The following is a 22136-nucleotide window of genomic DNA, read 5'->3' as shown; positions in this document are numbered from 1 at the left end:
GAAGATGGGCAGGGGGAGAGAGAGAATCTTAAGCAGGCTCCACGCTCAGTGTGGACAGGGCTCTACCCCATGACTCTGGGATCATGACCTGAGCCAAAATCAAGAGTTGGCCACTCAACCAACTGAGCCACCCAGGTGCCCGTCAAAATAAATTAAAAAAAAAAAAAAAATTAAAGTAGAGCTGATGTACAATATTATGTTAGTTTCTGTGTACAACACATGATTCGACAACTAGATACATTAGGAAATGTTCACCATGTGAGTGTAGTCGCCATTGGTCACATACAAAATTATTCCACTACTATTGACTCTATTACCTGTGCTGTATTTTTCATCCTGTGACTTATTTTTTTTTTAAGTTCGTTTAAGTGTGAGCAGGGGAGGGGCAGAGAGAGAGAGACAGAGAGAGAGAGAGAGAGAGAGAGAGAGAGAGAGAGAGAGAGAGAATCCCAAGCAGGCTCTGCATTGTCAGCACAGAGCCCAACGTGAAGCTCAAACTCACAAATTATGAGATCATGACCCAAGCTGAAATCAAGAGTCAGACGCTTAACTGACTGAGCCACCCAGGGTCCCCGTGACCTACTTATTTTATAACTGTTTCACCCACCTCCCAATCCACCCTCCCCTTTGGGAACCACTAGTTTGTTCTCTATATTTGAGGCTCTGTGTCTCTTGTTTGTTCATTTGTTTTGTTTTTTAGATTCCACCTATCAGTGAGATTATATGGTATTTGTCTTTTTCTGTCTGACTTATTTCACTTAGTGTAATACCCTTTAGGGTCCATCCATGTTGTCACAATGCAAGATTTCATTCCCTTTTATGGCTGAGTCGTATGCCATCCATTTTATTTACACACACACACACACACACACACCACATCTTCTTTATCCATTCATCTATTGATGGACACTTAGGTTGTTTCCATATCTCAGCTCAAAATAAATTTTTTTAAAAACACAAAAAAGAATTCATTAACTGTTTGCTCACTAATGACCATTCACATAAATTTTCGATTTGAGAGAGGCTAAGATTTAGTACCAGGGGAGCAAAGCTCCTTGGGCCCCAACTAGATCCATGTATACCCTCAGAGTTTATTGCCTTGCTTTAATTTACTAAAGCCAGGTCCTGTTTCCTACGGCTTAAGATGCAACTTCCTATCAGAGACCATGATAGCTTCCCCTACTCTCAGAGACAAGGTCACCTCAGAGGGTGCCACTGAAATAAAAATGCATTATTTCATTCTTCTAATGAAATGCTCTAAGAATGCTTATTTCCTGTTTCTTGGGGCCTGTATAACACTGAGAGGTTTTATCTGATGTTTGTTCTTCCGATCAAGCTACCGAAGGCTGGCTATGTAGATGCATATAGTCCAGGAATATGAAAATACAAACTCCAATCCTGGTTTGTTTGTTTTGTTTGAGAAAAAGAGAGAACGTGTGTGCATGCACATGTGCGCACGCACATGTGCGCAAGCAAGGGAGCGGGGCGGAAGGAGAGAGAGAATCTTAAGCAGGCTCCACGCTGAGTGCAGAGCCTGATACAGGGCTCAGTCCCAAGACCCTGGGGTCGATCATGACCTGAACAGAAATCAGCAGTCGGATGCTCATCTGACTGAGCCATGTCAGTTGGACTAGGCATCCCCTGGTTTGTTTGTTTTTTAATTTTTATTTTAATGCTTATTTTTGACAGAGAGAGAGAGAGACAGAGCATGAGCGGGGGAGGGACAGAGAGAGAGGGAGACAGAATCTGAAGCAGGCTCCAGGCTCCGAGCTGTCAGCACAGATCCCGATGTGGGGCTCAAACTCACGGAGTGCAAGATCATGACCTGAGCTGACCCCTCCCCTGTTTGTTTTTTTAATATTTTTATTTATTTTTGAGAAAGAGAGAGAGACAGAGCATGAGCAGGGGAGGGGCAGAGAGAGAAGAAGACACAGAATCTGAAGCAGGCTCCAGGCTCTGAGCTGTCAGCAGAGAGCCCGACGCGGGGGTCTAATTCACAGACGGTGAGATCATGACCTGAGCTGAAGTCAGACACCCAAACGACTGAGCCACCCAGGCGCCCCCCTTGGTTTGTTTTTAACAGTATTTTCTCTAGGGAATAAGGCCAGAGATTGGAAGAAAGGAACTTTTATTCATCTATTTATTTTATTTATTTATTTGGACTTCAATTTTGTATTTTTCCATATTTATTTATTTTTAAGATTTTATTTTTGGGGCCCCTGGGTGGCTCAGTCGGTTAAGCCTCTGACTTTAGCTCAGGTCATGATCTCACAGTTCGTGGGTTCAAGCCCTGCGTTGGGCTCTGTGCTGACAGCTCAGAGCCTGGAGCCTGCTTCGGATTCTGTGTCTCCCTCTCTCTCTGCCCTTCTCCCACTCATGTTCTGTCTCTCTGTCTCTCAAAAATAAAAAACATTTAAAAAAAAAGATTTTATTTTTAATCTCTACACCTAACATGGGGCTCAAACTTACAACCATGAAATCAAGAGTCACATGCTCTACCGAATAAGCCAGGCAGGTGTCCCTAATTTTGTATATCTTTTGAAAATTTTTACTATTAAGTATGAAATACTCCTTTGATTAAAAAAAAAAAAACAACTAGTGAAAGTATCAATGTCAATATCCTGGTTGTGATACTGTACTATAGTTTTGCAACACATTGCCGTTGGGAGAAATGGATCTCTTTGCATTCTTTTTTTTAAGTTTATTTATTTTAGAGAGAGGGAGAGAGAGCATGCATGAACGTGGCAGAGAGAGAAGGAGACAGAATCCCGAGTAGGCTCTGCTCTGTCAGCATAGAGCTAGAGGTGGGAATTGAACTCATAAACTGTGAGGTCACAATGTGAGCCAAAATTGAGTTGTACGCTTAACTGACTAAGCCACCCAGGCACCCCACTCTGTATTATTTCTTATAACTGCATGTGAATCTTTTTTTTATTTAATTTTTTTTAATGTTTATTTATTTTTGAGAGACAGAGTGTGAGCAGGGAGGGGCAGAGAGACAGAGAAAGACACAGAATCTGAAGAGGCTCCAGGCTCCAAGCTGTCAGCACAGAGCCCGATGAAGGGCTCGAACTCACAAGCTGTGAGATCATGACCTGAGCCGAAGCTGGACGCTTAACCGACTGAGCCATCCAGGCGCCCCTACATGTGAATCTTATAATCATTTCAAAATAAAAAGTTCAATAAGAAATAAAGCTAGTAAAAAAAAAAAAAAAAATCAGTTTAAGACCCTGAAAAGCAACCAGAGACCAAGCATTCCTGAAGGAACACAAACATGAGGCACATACAAATTGTTCCTAGAACCTCTTTAGAAAGCCCTTTGCAGGGGTTCCTGGCTGACTCAATCAGAGGGGCGCGTGACTCTTGATCTCCAGGTCATGAGCTCAAGCTCCATGGTGGGTGCAGAGATTACTTAAATAAATAAAACTGAAAAGAAAATTAAATTAAAAAAAAAAGAAAGCCCTTCAGAAAAGAAATTTGGTAATAAATAACAAGAGTCTTAAATTCTCTAATTCCATTAGTAGGAATTTATTCTAAGGAAATAATCATAATCCAAATCCAAATAATAATCCAAAACACTGCATGCACAGAAATTTTCATCCCAGCATTACTGACAACAGTGAGAACCTGAGAACATGAAGGAAAACCCAATGCAGGGCAATGACCGATCACAGAGCAATGCGTAGGCTGCGGTCAGAACCCTGTGTGTGAAGAAACTCTTGGTGGAAAATGTTAACATTTGTTATAATGTTACATATTTGTTATAATGTTCAGAGAAAAAAGTAGGCTATCCATTTGGCATATGTCCTATGATCGTAACTAAGTAAAAGTGTGTAGAAAGGGGCACCTGGGTGGTTCAGTCGGTTAAGCATCCAACTTTGGCCTAGGTCATGATCTCACGGTTCTCATGAGTTCAAGCCCCGTATCGGGCTCTGTGCTGACAGCTCAGAGCCTGGGGCCTGCTTCAGATTCTGTGTCTCCCTCTCTCTCTGCCCCTCCTCTGTTCATGCTCTGTGTCTCTCTCTCAAAAATAAACATTAAGATTTTTTTTAAAAAAGTGTGTAGAAAGACTTCACATGTTTTGGAGGTTATCTTTAAGTAGAGTACAAGTGATTTTTTTTTCTTTCTACTTTCCACTATTTTCCAAAAAAATGTTTAATGTTTATATATTACCCTAATGTTGAAAAATGAGACTGTATTTGAAAAGAAAAGAAAGAGGCGCCTGCCTGGGTAGCTCAGTTGGTTAAGCCTCCGACCTTGGCTCAGGTCACATGATCCCACAGTTTGTGAGTTCGAGCCCCGCATCAGGGTCTGTGCTGACAGCTTGGAGCCTGGAGCCTGCTTGGGATTCTGTGTCTCCCTCTCTCTCTGCCCCTCCCCTGCTCATGCTCTGCCTCTTGCTCTCTCTCAAAAATAAACAAACATTAATAAGTGAATGACTGATGAACAAATAAATAAATAAAAAGAACGTAAATAAATCTACTTCCATATTTCAAGATGTTCCAAAGTTCCAGGCGGTCTGCCCTGGGGTCACTCACTGTTGGGCAGATGAGAGGGAATTAAGAGTCCACGGGCCAGCATGGTTCTCCACCTGCAGGGATCCCGCAGCCTCAAGAGCCGGAGCTAGCGCTGCCCTGTGCCAATGCTACTGGAATCTCACGCCCCACTGTCCCACGGCCCAGCAGGTAAGCTAGGCTCTGAATGGTTTCTGTTGATCAGCTTAACCCTCTAAACTTCTGTCTACCATAATCACAAACTGGAAACTTTGGGGTACAGTAGGCATTTCACTGCCCAGGGACACTTATGTAGTCTCAGGGGAACCAGTTCAGAGTTTAAGACTTAAAAATCTAAAAATGATGGTGAACCAGCCATCATCTGCCAGAAAGCCAAAGGATGGAGCAAGGGACCTCTGCATCAAGAGTGAGGAGACGAGAAAGGGAAAGGCACATTCACAGGTAAGCACATGGACAGGGGGACTGACTGCAAGGAGGTTCAGAGACAGCCCCCAAAGTGGACCTGCGGAGCAAGAGGGTCATGCGGCCTCTCGGCTCCATCACGAAGGGATGGGCTATGGAGGGACCAGAGGAATCATGGAGCCCACAGGGACTTAGAAGGAACCCCCACAAAGGAAGGCTGGGAAAGAAAATGCTACAGAATCTTACTCATGCACTCTGACACAACAGTATCTTTGCTGTTTTTCAGCAAATGTTCTAGAGTCCAGCACATCAGGAAACAAGTTTTCTTAAAAGTTTTAAAGTGAGTTCCCTTCTCCCAGGTGCATTATCTACAGAGTTACTGGCCAAAGGCCCAGGAGGCACTTGTATACTGAACTAGAAGGTATCCTCAACTTCTTTGAGCCTCAGTTGTTCTACCTATAAGATGAAAATACTATGGCACAGGATGACATGAGGATTTGATAACGCAATTCATGGAAAATGCTGACCACACACGCCAGGCGTACAGTAAGACCTCAATAAAATATTAGCTATTAGTAATGAAAATATTTTTTATTACCACCACATTCAAGAGATAGTGAGTTCCCCACTATAGGAAGCAATCAAGCACAGGCTGGTGGGGAAGCTGCAGAGAGGACTCAAGCGTTGGACATGCAATGGGACTAAGTGAGCTTTAAGGAGCTTTTTTTCAGTTTCAAGATTATGAGTCTCTTTTTTTAAAAAAAATTTTTTTTTCTTAGTGTTTTTATTTATTTTTGAGACAGAGAGAGACAGAGCATGAGCAGGGAAGGGGCAGAGAGAGAGGGAGACACAGAATCAGAAGCAGGCTCCAGGCTCTGAGCCATCAGCACAGAGCCCGATGCGGGGCTCGAACTCACAGACTGTGAGATCATGACCTGAGCCGAAGTCGGACGCTCAACCGACTGAGCCACCCAGGCACCCCTCAAGACTATGAGTCTCTTAAGAGAGCAAGAGCAAGGGAGAGGGAGAAAAAGAGAGGGAAGAAGGGAGGGAAAGAGGAAAGGAGGGAGGAAGACAGACAGACACTGCTCTCCTACAGGCACACATATCCTGACATGTTTCTTTTTAGGACAAAGGACTGATCTCTTGATCCCTTGTTTCTCAAACCCTTGAACCTCACCCAAGAATGGTAAGTCCACCCTCCCATTGGGACCAGAGTTACAGTAGTGGTGACTGTGGCCTTATAGTGACCCCTCATAATTCACCAAGAAAATACACCCACGTTAGACTGCTATGCATTATTCAGAGAGCAAGGGTCATAATTCCTCTTGCAAATTTACAGTTAACCATGGCAGGTTGTAAACTTGCATCTATCGCTATTCCTCCCCCAAACCCCACTACGATGACAGTAAATGAATAAGCAAAAGATATAAAACCATGAAGACAACAAAAACACAGGCGCCAACAGCAGACAAGAGATGGCAACACCATTCTGGAAGATGAAACATGGATGGACAAGTAGTGACTAATTCGCAGAGCAGCAGGACTGGCACTAAGTACCTGTGAGGAGGGGAGCTGAGGAGGAACAGACCCACTTGTGCTGCAAGTTCTCCAGAGGCTCAGGAACCGGAAGCACCAGGTACCTTAGAGGGTGGGTGTGCAGCCAGGGTTGAAAATGGGTGACTTGTTTGAAAGTGAGAATAAAAAAAACCCAGTTTGGCCCTGGTATTCCCTCCCTGAGTTCTCACATCCAAGCAATCACCCCACTTCCTGTCACATCGTAGCAGCAGTGAAGGGCTCAGCAAGTGCGGGGGCGGGGGGGGGGACCCTTAACCAAGGGGTTAAATTCAAGCAATCCCATGGCATGCTCACTCTTAGATGTGAATGAATGGCCAAGGACCGCTAGTCATTTAAGGAAAGCCACTAAGGCGAATCACGGAGTCCAACAGGAGAAGGGTGCTCAGGGGAAACAAAGAACACACGAGGGGCAGAAAAACCTCAAAAACCAAACACAAAAACAAAAAGCCAAAGCCTCAGAAAAGGAAGATAACGCACAGAGAAAAACAGAAAAAGTACTGAAGAAAAACAACACGGCGCAAGAAATGCTTGAAAATGTTTTTAAAATCAATAGATGAGAGAGAAGCAAACATTGGAAAATATCTTCAGAAGGCAGATAAAAAAGGAGAGAAAACATAAGAAAATGAGGTCACTTCATTAAGTCTGATTTCTGACTCCTAATAAAAATTCCAGAAAAAAAGAATAAAGGAAACAGAGGGGGAAAAAATTATGAAAGATACACAAACACATTTTCCAGAACTGAGGAGATCTTGAGATCAGAGTGTCTGTTGAGGGGGGAGCAAAATCGGTGAGGATGAACCGACATTACCTACGTTATCACACGGCACACGCCACACGACCAGACGGGATCACCCACGTAAAGATTCAAAAACAAAACTTAATGACACAGATACATAAAACTAAGCTAACTAAAGGAAGGGAGGCAATTACTAACTTCTTATCTTTTTTCCCCCCAGCTGTTTATTTAAATTCCAGTTCGTTAACACTAGTTTCAAACTGTATTATTAAAAAACAAAAAATTTTCCAAGAAAGGAAAGGAAATCAGCAGAAGACTAAAGTGCTCAGATGGGGAAATGAACAAAAAAGTTGTAATAATACAAACAATAATGAATTAACTCAAAATTCTGATAATGGAGGAGGGAGAAGAGAGTGAGTGATGGGTGGAGTACAGGAACTAAATCATAGGAAAAGTTGACCATTAATATCTAAAGTTGAGAAATTGAGAATTAAGCACCTAAGCATATTATTTGGAAATACTGGAGGTCATTAACAAAAGAAACACCCCGAAGAACTGCAAGGGGGTGCTTCTTGTGGGCAGGACTCCAGGGGCAGGGCAGAGGAGGACAGCTTCTTCCTCATAAGCCGGGGACGCCATCTGAGTTTGAAAACTATAAAAATGCTCTTGGAGGTGATGTTTTTGTTCACGCAAAAACTGTGGTGATGGTTTCACAGATGTATACTTATCTGAAACTCATCAAGATATATATATTAAATATGTGCAGCTTTCTGTGTGTCAATCATACCCCAATAAGTTTTTTTTTTAATAAATATAACTGTAAAAATAAAACTTTGATAAAAATATTTTTAGAAGGAGGGAAAAAAAGAGAAAAAAGACAAGTATGCCAGAGGTACAGTTGCTGATGAGGTCAAAAGATGTCCCACAATGACACAGACTTGGTTTTCCCTTTTTCTTCTACTACAAACTATTTAAAATTCCAGTTCTAAAATGGGTTTCCTGAATTTGCAGTTAGCCTGGAGGATAGCGGTCTTCTAAGGTTTTGGCACAATTCTCCACAGAATGGAGAAACACACAGAGAGAGGTGGGGATTAAAAAAAAGAACTCCCTAATGGTGAGGACTCTCAAACTTTGAATCTGAGAGTCAGATCCAGGAGCTCCTCTGGAGAGTTCCTCCAGCTCCAAGAACTCAAATTCTGCCCAAAGAGTGAAAGGCTGTCCGCAAACGCCTCCATGAGCCCCGGTATACCTTGTCAGGCAGTGGGTGACAGAAGCTCCAGGCTGAACCCTGAAGTCACCACACTTCTTTGCTTGGTAATTTTTTTCCCTTCTTTTGTCAGGACTAGGGTGACCAAAACACTCCGGCCTCTCTCATATAGTCCCGGAGGTTAAAAATCTACCACTTCCTTGAAGATCCTTAGCAGAAGAATCAGGAATTGTGTCAAAAATCTTGCCACTTCCCTGCCAAATGCAGCTGGATGAATAATCAGAACATCTGCCTTCAACAGGAACTAGGGAAGGAAGAATGCCTGGGCCCAGTCTGCACCCAAGACCAGCTCAGTGGAGCAGGAGCACCACGGGCACCCAGGCCTGGGTCTCGCCAGAGGCACTACCGGGGAGCTGGGCGAAGCTGGGCAAAGCAATGTCTGCCCGACACCTGGCTCCACACCAACCCACCCAGGGCAAGGAGGGAGAAATGGACGGCAGTTATGAAACAGAGCTTCCTGCCTTATTTTTAGCCCCGAGAGGGCAGGACGGCCCCAAATGGCATCTAAGGGAGGAAAAGCAGCCAAGTGATCCGGAGCTATGGCTCTCACCCTGCCCGTATCACCCTGCCCATATCACGAGCTGGACTCTCGGAGCCTCGTCTGTGGGTGGCAACAACAGTGGCGTCTCCTCACCGGTATCATGAGGATCTCAGGAGATGGCGTATTTAAGAGCCCTTGGAATGGTGCCTCACACACAGTCAGTGCTTGAATGTTGTTTACTGACCATCTCCTCAGAGCGAGCCTCGCAGAGAAGCATCCCCAAATGAGGCGGCACGAGTGGTAGGCCTCCGGCTCCTTGGATCCACACCAAGCCCCCGCTTCCCCCAAAAGAGCCAAGGCTCCAAACTCTAAATATAGCTCAAGACCACCCTCTTCAGTAGTTAGCTGCGTGTGCGCTGCTGCCGTCCTCCGTGGGGGATGTGCGTGGTACTCACGGATCCGACCAGCCTGCCTTCTCCCAGGGGCCCCCTCGAGGTCGCAGCCCAGCACGGCTCCCCCCACCCCTCCAGTTCCAAAGAACCACGGCAGCAAGCGCTCACTTGGCACGCAGCACACGCTGCCATATTTGTCTCTCCGAGTACGCCAAGGCCTCAGCTCGCTGTCTCTCCTTCCATGCCACCTGGCACCAGACCTTACTCACGTGGACACTGACGCGTTCCTAGAGCCGCAGGCGGTGCCCTCGTGAACTGCCCCGCATGACGGTCTCCTTCGGGGATCGACCGGGTGGAGAGCTCAGTCTCTTCCAGGCACCCACTTACCTCATCCAGCTGTCTCTTCGTCTCTTCTTCCATCCTTCGGATGTCGTCCATGGTCAGGTCAACCCACTTATCGAGCCAACAGAACAGCTGCCTGTGGAAGTTTGTAAACAGACGCCTTTCTTGCTACAGAGAGGAGGGAACCTAGTTAGAAGTTAGAACCAGAAGGCAGAGGCCACTGCTGCAGCTCCCCTCCCACGATCTCCGTGTCAACAACCCCACTTTCCCGGGGTGGGCGGGGAAGAGTGGTGCCCGGCTGGCTTACATGGTGAGCCCTTGGGTCCCAAAAGTCAGTGATTTTTGCCCTCACATGACAACAAGTAACGTCTCAGGTAGGAGGGAGCCCCCCCACAGCCTAGGCCCTGTGTCCAAAATGCTGGCAAGACAGGCAGCGCATGTGCTCACAGTTCGGCCAAGGCCCCCCAAAAACTGTGGCAAGTTTCCCTTCTTGTCTCTGGAGCCTAAGGCCAGGTTAAAACCGGCCAGCAGCTATGAAATGTGGCCCAGGAGCGAGGCTCTAACACATCAGAGAAAAAGCTATAAAAACGCCTTAGGTCTGTCCAGTTCAGGAATTGAGGGTGCTGGAGAATTTAGCTCTTGGGGCCTCTTGCCTTTCGGCTTCAAGCAAAGAGAAAGACTGAGTTTTATTTGAAGCTCAGTCATAGAAAACCCCTTCCTGTTTCCTTTTTGTTGCTTCAGTTTCCTTCCCTGTAACATGTGGTGCTCCTGGACAGACGACATTCAACTGTAAGACAGTTAAGTGAAAGGGGAAGTGGGGTCTGGGAAATCAAACCGAAATATTCTGATGTCACCCACCTGAGGATAAAAGTCACTTATCTTGTTGGGCAACCTGCCCCCCCCCTCCCCCCCCCCGCCATGGGAAGGTCTTACCCTGGTCACTTACCTTATGTATAAAGTTTTCCACTTTGTTCTGCAGGCCCCACCACTTAAACTTGACAGTGACCAGTTTGTATGCACACATGTATGGGCAGTCTTTCTGATTTACAAGTTCTTGCTGTATTAGAAACACACATATAGGCAGGCAGGTAACTAAGAGGGCAGACCTCTGGCTCTCCCTCGGCCCACCCTAGCCATTCCCCTCCTCAATGGCAGAGGTCTGCCCGTGCTGTGCCCTGCCCCCTGGTGGTGAGGATGTGAACTGCACCTTCCAATTGGGTCCCAAGGGTCCTCGGCCTGTTTTGATAGACTTAAATTTTGCTGGGTCTTCCTCCGCCTTGTAATCCTGAGAGAAGTGGTAGAATTGGAGTTGGGGTCGGAAGGGAGAGGAGGAGGGAAGGCGGGAGGGGGAGAGACACAGAGATTAGGTTTTTCCATCAGAATACACTTCATACCAGTTGAAGCTGCTGGTGTATAGAAAACATGGGAAAATTTTATAAACAAGATATAGAACCGTTTACATTTGCCTCTGAGGAGAGCTCTGTGTGATTTTCTCTGCCACACTTTGTTTTCAGTTTTATGCGTATGAAAGTGTCAAGTCAAGTACTATCTGAGCAGGCACATATTTCCAGCTTAAGACAGAGATATTCAACCTGGGATAAGCATCTGAATGGAAAGCTTTTGCAAAATACAGATTTTTGGGGCTGCTGCACCTAAAACCCAGCAAATAAGAATATTTGCAGGTAAGGGCAGATTTTCTTTTTTTTGTTTTAAGCCTCCGCAGGTGATTCTAAAACCTGGCCATAGATGAGAACTGCTTGTCGAACCTGAAATCTCATCCAATCTCCTGCTGGTTCTGTTGTTTTTAACTGACTTGTTTTAATAAAATCATTACTGGAAACGTTCATTGTATGGAACCTATCCTCTTGTATACCATTGTTAGTCTCACTTCGCTTATTTATAATGCGGTCAATGCTGTGTGTGAATTAACCATAACAGAAGTTTAATCTGTGGCTATTCTTCTGCACTGACTAATATGGGCTTAAGAAAAGCAAACTCACTCTAAGAGCTACTTAACGAAAATACCGAAGAAAACAAATCACACGCATACACACGAGTCATAAAGTATTTCCCAAAATGAAAATTATGTGTGCTTAAAAAAAAAAAAAAAGATCAACCTTTTGTGTCAACTATACTTAAATAAAAACAAATAAATTAATTATTCATATTTTCCCCACCTCTGCTTATCTCCATGCACACAAAACCACCAGAGTTGACAAAATCCTCAGAGAGCCATAGTCTTTGTTAGCATTTCTGTTGGAGAAATATCTGGGTATGCTCAGTTTGAGAAAATCCATTAAGCTACACACTTAGGATATATAAACTTTGCTGTATGCTATACTTCAATAAAAAGCTTTTCGAAAAAGCCACTAACTTTTGAGGGTGGAAGTGAGGCTATTACGCAAGGAAACATAGGATGGTTTTCCTGTCTTTTTGGAGACATACAGATCAAAATATCGAAGCACAGAGAGCGACTCCAAGAAAGAGGTGTCATACCCCTGGGATATGGAGAGCAAACACTTACTTCCCACCAATGGGCAGAGAGCCAAATTCCTCTGCCCTGATCCCAATATCCCCCGTCAAATAGGAAGAGTAGTGAATGAGGAAGAAACTAAACTTTCCTTCCCTAAACAAATACTTCCTGGGAGCACAGCACTGAGCAGGACACACCTGGTCCCGGCTCTCTCCAAGTTCATGGTCTAGTAGTGACTGTCCTTTTCTGGGCATGTGCTGCCATGTGTGTTACTCTGACAAGCCACCACCAACTTCTTGGGGGGAGGGCATCTGTCTTTTCATTTTTCTGCTGGAATCCATAGAACACAGTCTTCCAAACACAACAGGCAGGCAATAAATGTTTTTTTAATTACTGGGTTGGAAACATTAATTTGAAAACTAGTTTCAGGCTAAGTGTCATTTCAGCTGAGCAAATTATCCTCAGCACCTACACTGTCCGGTGATAATTCCCAGAGGCTAAACAGGACACATACATCCGGGCCACTATCTTCCTGGTGGAATCCCCAAGTCAAGATAGGAGAATTCTTAACACTACTTTACAAAAATAAAATAAGCAATAGCTGAGACAGAACTTCCCTTTGAGCCAAGTTGGGTACGGTTCCCTGATTTCTCTGACACTTGGAAGTCATTTCTGCACCTCAAAGGCCGCCCACGTCGCTAACCAGTTCCTACCTTGCTAAGTACTTGGCTTCGATCTGCAATGTCTATATATATGGCTTCCACGTGTTTCCAGGCCTCAGGCTCCAGTTTGTGCACCTGTAGGAACAAGGACCACTGTGTAGGTTTTGTCAACTACAAAGCACCCTTTATCCAGAATGAACACCTAGGGGGCGCCTGGGTGGCTCAGTTGGTTAAGCATCCGTCGGACTTCGGCTCAGGCCATGATCTCCCAGTTCATGGGTTCGAGCCCCGCATCGGGCTCTGTGCTGACAGCTCAGAGCCTGGAGCTTGCTTCGGATTCTGTGTCTCCTTCTCTCTCTGTTCCTCCCCTGCTCATGCTCTGTCTCTCTCTCTCTCTCTCAAAAATAAATAAATATTACAACAGAATGAACACCTAGGAACAGCTATTCCTGTGGTCATCGATGTGTAATTCCTACCAGTAAGGAATTATAGACAAAATTATCCAAAGGAACAAGAGAAGGATTTTAAGTAGATATGCAAGAGAGAAGTAACACTCTGATTTCAGCAGGCCAGAACACTCAGGGCTACTTACAGCACTAACATTATTTCTGTATGTTCCCCTTTATAAAGACTACAAACACTTGTGGACTTGTTCCCTGTTTAGCCATATACTGTTTGTTTTTTTTTTTTAAATGCTTATTTATTTATTTTTGAGAGAGAGAGAGAGAGAGAATGAGAAGTGGAGGGGCAGAAAGAGAGGGAGAGGGAGAGAGAGAGGGAGGGAATCCCAAGCAGGCTCCACGCTACCAGCACAGAGCCTGATGTAGGGCTCAAACTCAAAACTTACAAATCAGAGATCATGACCTGAGCCAAAATCAAAAGTCGGACGCTTAACTGAGTCACCCAGGTGCCCCTATACTGCTTACTTTGATGCTTTTAAAAAACTTTCTCTTGCTTATCTTCCAGTCCCCTCCTGAGTAACACCACCACCACCAGATTCTATGTACAAACATCCATGTAGAGAGATTTTTCTTTTAACAAAAAATGGTAACACAAATACACACAGTTTTGCATCATGCTTTTTTTTTCACTGAACAGTCTACCTTGAAGACTGTTCTCTATTGGTTTTTTTTTTAAGTTTTTATGTGAACATGTTTTATTTTTTAAAAATATTTATTTTATTTTGAGAGAGAGAGAGAGAGAGAGAGCACGGACAAGCAGGGGGGAGGGGGAGAAGGAGAGAGAGAGGGAGGGAGAGAGACAGAGAGAGAGAGAGAGAGAGAGAGAGAGAAGAGAAGAGAAGAGAAGAGAAGAGAAGAGAAGAGACAGAGAATTCCAAGCAGACTCCGCACTGTCAGCACAGAGCACGATGCGGGGCTTGAATTCACAAACTGTGAGATCATGACCTGAGCCGAAATCAAGAGTCAGATGCTTAACTGACTGAGCCACCCAGGTGCCACCCCACCTTTTTAAAAAATGTTTATTTACTTATTTTGTGTGAGAGAGAACAAGCAAGGGAGGGAGCGAGAGAGAGAGGAGAGAGAGAGAGAGAGGAGAGAGAATATTCTCTTTATCTTTTAAATATTTATTTGGAGAGAGAGGGAGAGGGACAACATATGAGCAGGGGAGGGGCAGAGAAAGAACTCCAAGCAGGCTCCAAGCTGTCAGCACAGAGCCCGATGCAGGGCTCGATCTCACAAACTGCAAGATCACAACCTGAGCCCAAATCAAGAGTCAGCTGCTTAACCAAATGAGCCACCCAGGCGCCCCTATAATCTTCGTGGTTTAAAAATACAATTCCTCTGTGCCAAGCGTTGCATTTTAGACCAATCTCAGCTCTACGAGAAGGCCCTATAAGGAGTCTTGGAGGGGCGCCTGGGTGGCTCAGTCAGTTAAGCGTCTGACTTCGGCTCAGGTCATGACCTCATGGTTCGTGAGTTTGAGCCCTGCATCAGGCTCTGGGCTGACAATTTGGAGCCTGGAGCCTGCTTTGGATTCTGTGTCTCCCTCTCTGTCTGCCCTTCCCCAACTTGTGCTCTCTCTTTCCCTCTCTCTGACTCAAAAAATAAAAGAAAAACATTTGAAAAATTTAAAAAATAAGAAAAAAGGAGTCTTGGAGATCATGTTTGGCAAATTAGAGCAATCCCATGCTGGTAGAAAGGGTCTAGGTACAGGCTGTTGCCTTCATGGCCAGGGAAAATGGGACCACGGGAAAGGCAGTGAAGGAGAAGCTCTGGGCAGAACCTCAAACGCCACTCTGCAGCCTGCAAGTCCTTGGGCTCTTGGGAAGTGCTACTTACATTCTCCTGGGTGCCAAGATCTGGTTTGTGCCAGGTTTCAATTTTAATCAGAAAGTCTTCTTTCATGTATTCATTCTGGAAGGGGGAAAACACCTTACGGTCACCAGCCTCAAAGGTGGAGAGTAACTATCTCCCATTACTGCTCGCGGGCGGTTGAGAGACCCCAGCTTGTCTTACAGTAACAGCCAACTTGACGAGGCGCCCACAACATGCTAGGGGCGTGTTATCTTGTTCACTCCTTATCCCAGTCTGCAAGGGCTGTAGTACTATCACCCTCGTTTTACAGACGAGGAAAGTGAAGTTCAAAGCGGGGAGGTGACTTGTCCAAGGCCACGGGGACACCGACAGAGCTGGGCCTTAAAACCACATTGGTCTGACTTCAAAATCCACGTAATTAACAACTCGGTCATCCTGCTTTAAGCACAGGGTGCCAATGGTTAATGTGAGAAGGAATATTCCTAACCAACCAAATGTTCACCGGCGCCCCATCCGCCAGCCAGACTTTTGCCGAGGCCTGAAGTTCTCTTCTCAGCAAATGAACCCTTGGTGCTTCCTCCTTTGATGCTGTTTAAAGCATGGTGCTACTTGGAGGAGGCACGCATTAACCCCGAACTCCTCAGCGGGCATGAGGTGGGCAGAAGCCGCCTCCGCTGAGCAGCAGGGACGGACACCCGGATGTGGTGTCCAAGGGTGAAGAGAAGGGGTGATGACAGGGGGGTGGACGTGGAAAAGACACCCCGTTGCCTTCACAATTTTGCCAACAGGCAGTGCCGCCTGGGGTCCACGGGTGCGCACGTGGGAAAGCCACGATCAGTCAGCTGAACTGAGGTTTCGTAAACCCTGAGAAGGCATGACGTGGGGAGGGCGGGAGAGAGCCTCGGGTCATCCTGTACACGTGAGACCCGTGGTCCTCACTGCCGGACCTACAAAGCCACATGCCAATGCAGCTTACGGCAAGAGGCCACTTTCCCAATTAACAAATTCCTCATTAGGAGCGAAAGGATTAAGCCTCAACAGCACCATGTCTCCTGACAGAGAGGAACACCCAGGAACCGCCAGTGTAGTGATATTTTAATTTCCTCTTTTCTTATAAATCATCTGCAATTCCACTCCCCCCTCGGAAATTCTTACCGTAATAACTGCTCCAAGGCAAGGACATGGAAAGAAGAGAGAAAAAGATTAATGAGGATCAATAAATATCTGCCCCTCACCCCCAGGGACCACGGTAGTAAAAAGTTCTCCACTCCCTGGGGCTTATGCCATGGTCACCCTTCAAGCCCCGTGAGTGCATCTGGCGCTTCAAATGTACCAACCCTCAAGGTTCACTCATACAAAAATCCCAAAAGACCAAATCTGGAATGGATTCTTCCCAGCTGCGCAAGGAAGGGGGCCGGCTCTGAGGAGCTGAAGCCCCCTGAGACCCAGCACTCTGCCATCAGAGCGTCACCTCCCACCGCCTCCCGGGGCACAGAGGGCGCTTGCGGCCAGACACTGTCTGTCGGCCTTCTGCACGCTTCCTGTCACTGTAACCAAATCTCGCGCCCTCTATACTCCTGCTCATTGTAATGAGACCCCTTCGGAGAGCACGGATCAATTATTTACCAGAGAAAATGGCTGCAGCTCTAATGTCACTGGGGAACAAACTAGCTCTCCTCCTGACAACAGCCCAGGTCACTGTGTACCCTCTGAATTTAGGAGCTATCTCAGGTTCTGATGTATGTCACACGGCCATATTGGACAGCTTATGGGGCTAACAGTCAAACTCCATAACTCCAAAACTGAAACTGAGGTTACCCCTGAGATTAAAATGAGGAAACGCTGAAATATAACAGAGAAGGCCCACCTTGTATAGAAACAATCCAAGAGACTACTAGTAATTTCCCTGAGCCCGATGAAAGATACTTGCAAGAAAGCACCCGGTTAAGATTATTAACTACGTGGCCTGTCCTGTTATCAGCTTGAAGGAAATCAGTTCACAAAAAAGGAAATGATAGGTATGATATCCACTGAGCGGGAGGCCAAAGAGGCCCGTTTGGCAGAAATTCTCCTGTGTTATACCGGTGGCAGTAATTCCAGGGCACATCTAGTCAGCCCCGTCTCTACAGTGGAGACAGCGGTGTCAGTCGGGGCTGATTTGACGACACGAGCCACTAAGGTTCTCCAACTAACTACCTGATCCTGAATCCGTGTACTCCAAGCAATGTTCTAGTAGCCAGGCCTCCGTGGGGACAGAATATGCTCATCAATGGACACGAGAGTCCAATCACTTAAGCAAATGGACATTTCTACCGTGTGTTGGCGTACTGAGTAAGCGCTGGTTTCCCATGTAGAGGGGTCCCCAAGGAAAGAACACTCTAGTCAGCAAACAGGAATACCCGGTGTCATTAGTTAATTCTGTATTTCAATACAACTTAATATATCAGCATTTGGGGTTCTCATGCGTTAGTCTTTCTGAGACCCTGAGAAAAGGATCCACTCAGTTCTGACAAACTAGGTTTCTGAACCTACGAGGGTGATGACCCTCCCTGGCCTTTAATGTCAACTCAGGTGACCAAACGAGCTCCCCCAATCTTCTCTAGTCCTCCCTGTCCCTCCAAACACCTCTGCATTCAGAACAGACCCTTTTCTTCAAACCGCAACACTAGCTATACTGGAAGAGTCTCGGGAAGCCCTTTGCAGTTGGGAAATGCGGCTCTCCAAATAAGACTTATCAGGTACTTTAAAACCATGGCTTACCGAGACCGCGTTCAGGCCCGGGTTAAGGTTAGAGGGAGAGGCAAGAGGAGAAACATTTATTTCCCTCTTCCTACTTTCAATCACAGGCCAAGCCCCCTCTTACCCCCTCCTTATCAGCAACAGGAGGAAAGAAACAGAAAGAAACAAGGTCAGAGGACGGAAAGAGCGGACAGTGAAGAGAGCATCACAAATCCGTTTTCATTCCACTCAGAGCAAGGGTAGAGCCTTCTAAAAGACACCCTATGCTCCTTTATCCATTCTCACCTAAAACTTCACTTCAGCCAGGCTAAGGGGTTTGAACTATTGATCTTTCTCCCACCAGAGAGAACTGGCCAGTATTTCTGGCTCCTTATTTCTATCTCTGAATTTCAAAAAACAATGTCTAACTAAGCAGATCTAAGATTCAACATATTCATTCCGTATGATGGAGAGTTCTGGCTATGAGACCAGCACCCACTGAGGAAACCAACCTTACTCCCCTAACTCCCTCCTTTTCTCTTCATGGAATATTTAGAAATTACATTCTTCTTCTTCTTTTTTTTTTTTTTTTTTTTGCTAAGGATCAGGACAATATGTGAATGGACACTTGGCATCTAGAAAAATGCCCGTGTCAGCTGTAGCACACTCTCCCCAGAATTACTCAGAGGACAGAGGCGTCTCTGAGTCAACACAAGCTCTGTATGCAGAACACTGACCCAGGCATGAAAGAGTCCACATTATCTGTTTATCACTGTTATGCCATGTTGGTTAAGGTTTTTATGATGCATGCTCCATGCAATTCTCTTGGACATAAAGAAAATTCACCTTTGACCCTAGGCCAGACACACCCAGTCACAGTGGGCAGTGTCTTTTAAGAAAGTGTGTGCATGCCTCTTTTCCAAGAATTTAACAATTTTATGCCCTGCACTGTTTAGGGAGTTGTGGTATTTGCACTGTCAGCTACTGCAATAAAACTCTAAGTGTTACACATCCCAGGTTCTACCGAAGATTGTCCATCGCCTGAAACAAAGTTCTTGAACCTCTGTAGGGCCACTGAGGGTTGGAGAGAGCAATGACTCTGTGCTCTAGCCTTTAGTCACTCCCAAAGTCCACAGGATAAGGACTCCATGGGTGGAACATCCTCATCAGATACAATCTTTAGGGTGTGCCGGGTTCCAACAAATGAGACAGGTGTTAACTCTACATGTAAGTAGAGGCTGGCAGGAGGGCCCCACAGCCAGACTGTCTATGCCAACAAATGCAGGTTGGCCAGGGGAAAGGCCACTCAACTAACTCACAGTCAAATTCCAGGGGACCTCTAAGGACACCCCCCCCCCCCCCCCGCCAAGATTTGGATCAGTACTGGCTTCGGTCCTCCAAGAGTTCTACTCTTAAAGAGCCTTCAAGACCTAAGAATCCTAGAATGCTAAGAGTCTGAATTACACAACAGGAATCCCAGAATGTCTAGAAGAGAAAGTTCTCTGTGGAGGTACAAGTCTTTCCTTCCCAGAAACTCCAGATAGCCAAGATTAAGACAATAATTCCACCCCTACTCATACCTTGAATACAGAACATGCTGATTTTGTGTAAGCCTTTAATTCAGGGCTCTTAGCACGTATATTCTATGTGTATATAGATTCTATACACATCTATATAATACAGACACACACACACACACACACACATACACACACACACACACACACACACAGGCTTGACCCTCCCCCAGGGCAAGAAGGTCACCTTATAGGTCCTTTCCTACGACTGCCTCCCTCAAGAGTTCCTCATACTCAAAGCTGTTTTTCAAGCCAAACCCAAATATGTTATATTTAACTGGAAATTTCAGTGTCTAACAATAAGGGAGTGGTTTAAAAAGATCACTGTACCCTCACAGAATAAAATACTATTCAGACATTACAAATTTAAAAAACAGTAGACTACATAGCGATAGGGGAAATGTCCTGAGTAGAAAATGAACAATTTATACCATCCCAACCAAGGCGGACTGGTTCTATGCCATCCAGGCCGTGACTCCTTGGTGGTTCCCACCCAGCTGGCTGCCAAACTGTACTAGACAGCACGGATGCTCACCACCAGCCCGGAGGGAGTCCCCAGGCTCATCCTTTCACTGGCTTAATCTGGCAAATGAAGGTATGACCCCAAACCCTAATTCACTGCCACCCCTGGGCCTACCTGACCACACCCTCGGTCCACCTTGGGGCTCAAACTCCAACTTCTGGCCAGGTCTGCACTTACCAGTTCTGCAGTAAGGGTAGGCATTCCATGCCTTTTCATGTATATTCAGGGCTCCCTCTGGGGCTAGCATTCGAACAAACGTGGGCACTTTGCTGTGGTAAGAAAAAGGGATTGTGAAGAAAAATGGAGAGGAGAAAAGACAGTGGGCTTTTATATCACATTCTTCAGGCCACAGCCCCAGCTTCTTCAGTGGGGTTGACGAGCAAATTTCCATGAGATAAGCAGGTTACTCTTGTGTGTGTGAGGCCACCTGTCAGAGCCTGATGCCCAGGCTCGGCTGGCTACTAACATCTACCCACTACTCACCCCAGTACCTCACCACCCATCAGAACAGGACAGCAGGTGGGACCCTGGGCTACCTGCCACGGCTTGGCAGTCCTTACATTATCATTACCCATTTTTTTTTAGCTCACCAGGCCCAGGGCATTATACTACACCCTGCAAGGATGTGATAACTCCAAGAGTTCACCCGTCTAGGCTTATGGGCCAGAGTGACTGACAGGCTGATGAACTTGGAATATGGGATCCAAGATAATCTGATCTGCTTCGTCAGTTCTGGGAGGCCAGAAGGGCCTCAGGGCCATCTGACTCCCAGGACAAAATATTTCATCAATTCATTTTATCTCAGGTTACAGAACAGCAGGTACAGTATGAGCCCATTTTTGTTTGTTTGTCTGTTTGTTTTTAAAGGTGCATATGTTCCTCTGCCTTCGTTTTTAGCTGGTAATCCATGTAGTCTTTAGAGGCTCCAACGATCTCATCAGCTTTAGAGCCTGGGCCTAAGACAAAAGAGCTAAGTCCAGCAGAGAGCTGATTCAGGCACTCAGCAACCCTCTGAGATTCATTCACTCACTGACACACTCATTCAGGGAAATACTCCTGTGTGCCAGGCACCAAGACACATACAGAAATCACACAGACATGGCTCCTGACTTCATGGAGCTTACGTGCGAGCAGGGAGTCCAGCAAACCAGGCAGAGGACGGCACTGTACGTGTCTATGCCATAACGGGTGAGCCCAGGGCTCTGGGGGGACAGAGCGCGGGGAGAACACGGTGTGGGAGGTATGGGACATGGGGAGGCTCCTCAGAGAAAATAAGAATTACACGAACACAGAATAGAGTGTGAGTAGGACTGAGCTAGAAAGGTCAGAGGTGAGGTTAGAAAAGGTAGGAGAAAGAGAAGATTGGAGTAGCTGGTATAAGGTATGAGGCAGGAAATATAAGAAAACATGATGGGGTGCCTGGGTGGCTCAGTCGGTTGAGCGGCCGACTTCGGCTCAGGTCATGATCCCACGGTTCATGAGTTCGAGCCCCACGTCAGGCTCTGTGCTGACAGCTCAGAGTCTGGAGCCTGTTTGGGATTCTCTGTCTCCCTCTCTCTCTGCCCCTCCCCAACTCATGCTCTGTCTCTGTCTCTTCAAAAATAAATAAACATGAAAAAGAAAAGAAAAGAAAAGATACAAAATCTGGTCATAAAAGATCTTGTAAGTTACATCAAGGAGTATGGACTTTATCCATACTTTCGGGCATAGGGAAGCCATCCAGAACCTTTTTTTTTTTTTTTTTTATTTATTTACTTACTTACTTACTTACTTACTTATTTATTTATTTATTGGAGAGCACAAGCAGGGGAGGGACAGAGAGAGGGGGACAGAGAATCCAAAGTGGGCTCTGTGCTGACAGGTTAACAACAGTGAGCCCAATATGGGGCTCGAACTCACAATCTGTGAGATCATGACCTGAGCCAAAGTTGGACGCTCAACCGACTGAGCCACCTAGGTGTCCCCATCCAGAACTTTTAAGCTGGGGAGCAACAGATCTATCTTTGGACAGAACACTGGAAGCAGAGAAATGGAAAGCAGGGAGAACAGTTAGGAGGCGCTGTAGTAAGAGATGATGATGGCTGGCAAGAGATGATGGAAGGCAATGGAAATGCTGGAGGTACTAAGGAGATGGAGTCAAAAGGACTTGATGTGATATGAGGGACGAGGAAGAAGGTAGTGGGCAGCCCATATTT

At 45.8% G+C, this 22136-nt stretch overlaps 1 protein-coding gene across 1 annotated transcript in view; it reads right to left on the bottom strand.

Annotated features, from left to right (window-relative positions):
* The window catches only part of PITPNA (phosphatidylinositol transfer protein alpha), a 40222-nt gene that overhangs the window by 7003 nt on the left and 11083 nt on the right, over positions 1–22136 (bottom strand). The window contains exons 4-10 of the mRNA XM_027034636.2: positions 20119–20210; positions 16279–16286; positions 15148–15222; positions 12899–12982; positions 10920–10997; positions 10659–10769; positions 9758–9880 (exon numbers count right to left, since the gene is read on the bottom strand). Coding sequence (XP_026890437.1) covers positions 9758–9880; positions 10659–10769; positions 10920–10997; positions 12899–12982; positions 15148–15222; positions 16279–16286; positions 20119–20210 — 571 coding nt within the window. The remainder of the gene's footprint in view (positions 1–9757; positions 9881–10658; positions 10770–10919; positions 10998–12898; positions 12983–15147; positions 15223–16278; positions 16287–20118; positions 20211–22136) is intronic.

The sequence above is a fragment of the Acinonyx jubatus genome, chromosome E1 (genome assembly GCF_027475565.1).
Source record: "Acinonyx jubatus isolate Ajub_Pintada_27869175 chromosome E1, VMU_Ajub_asm_v1.0, whole genome shotgun sequence".
Classification (NCBI taxonomy): Eukaryota; Metazoa; Chordata; class Mammalia; order Carnivora; family Felidae; genus Acinonyx; species Acinonyx jubatus.
The sequence above is the reverse complement of the archived record's forward strand: the minus strand, read 5'-3'. Positions and strand labels throughout refer to the sequence as shown.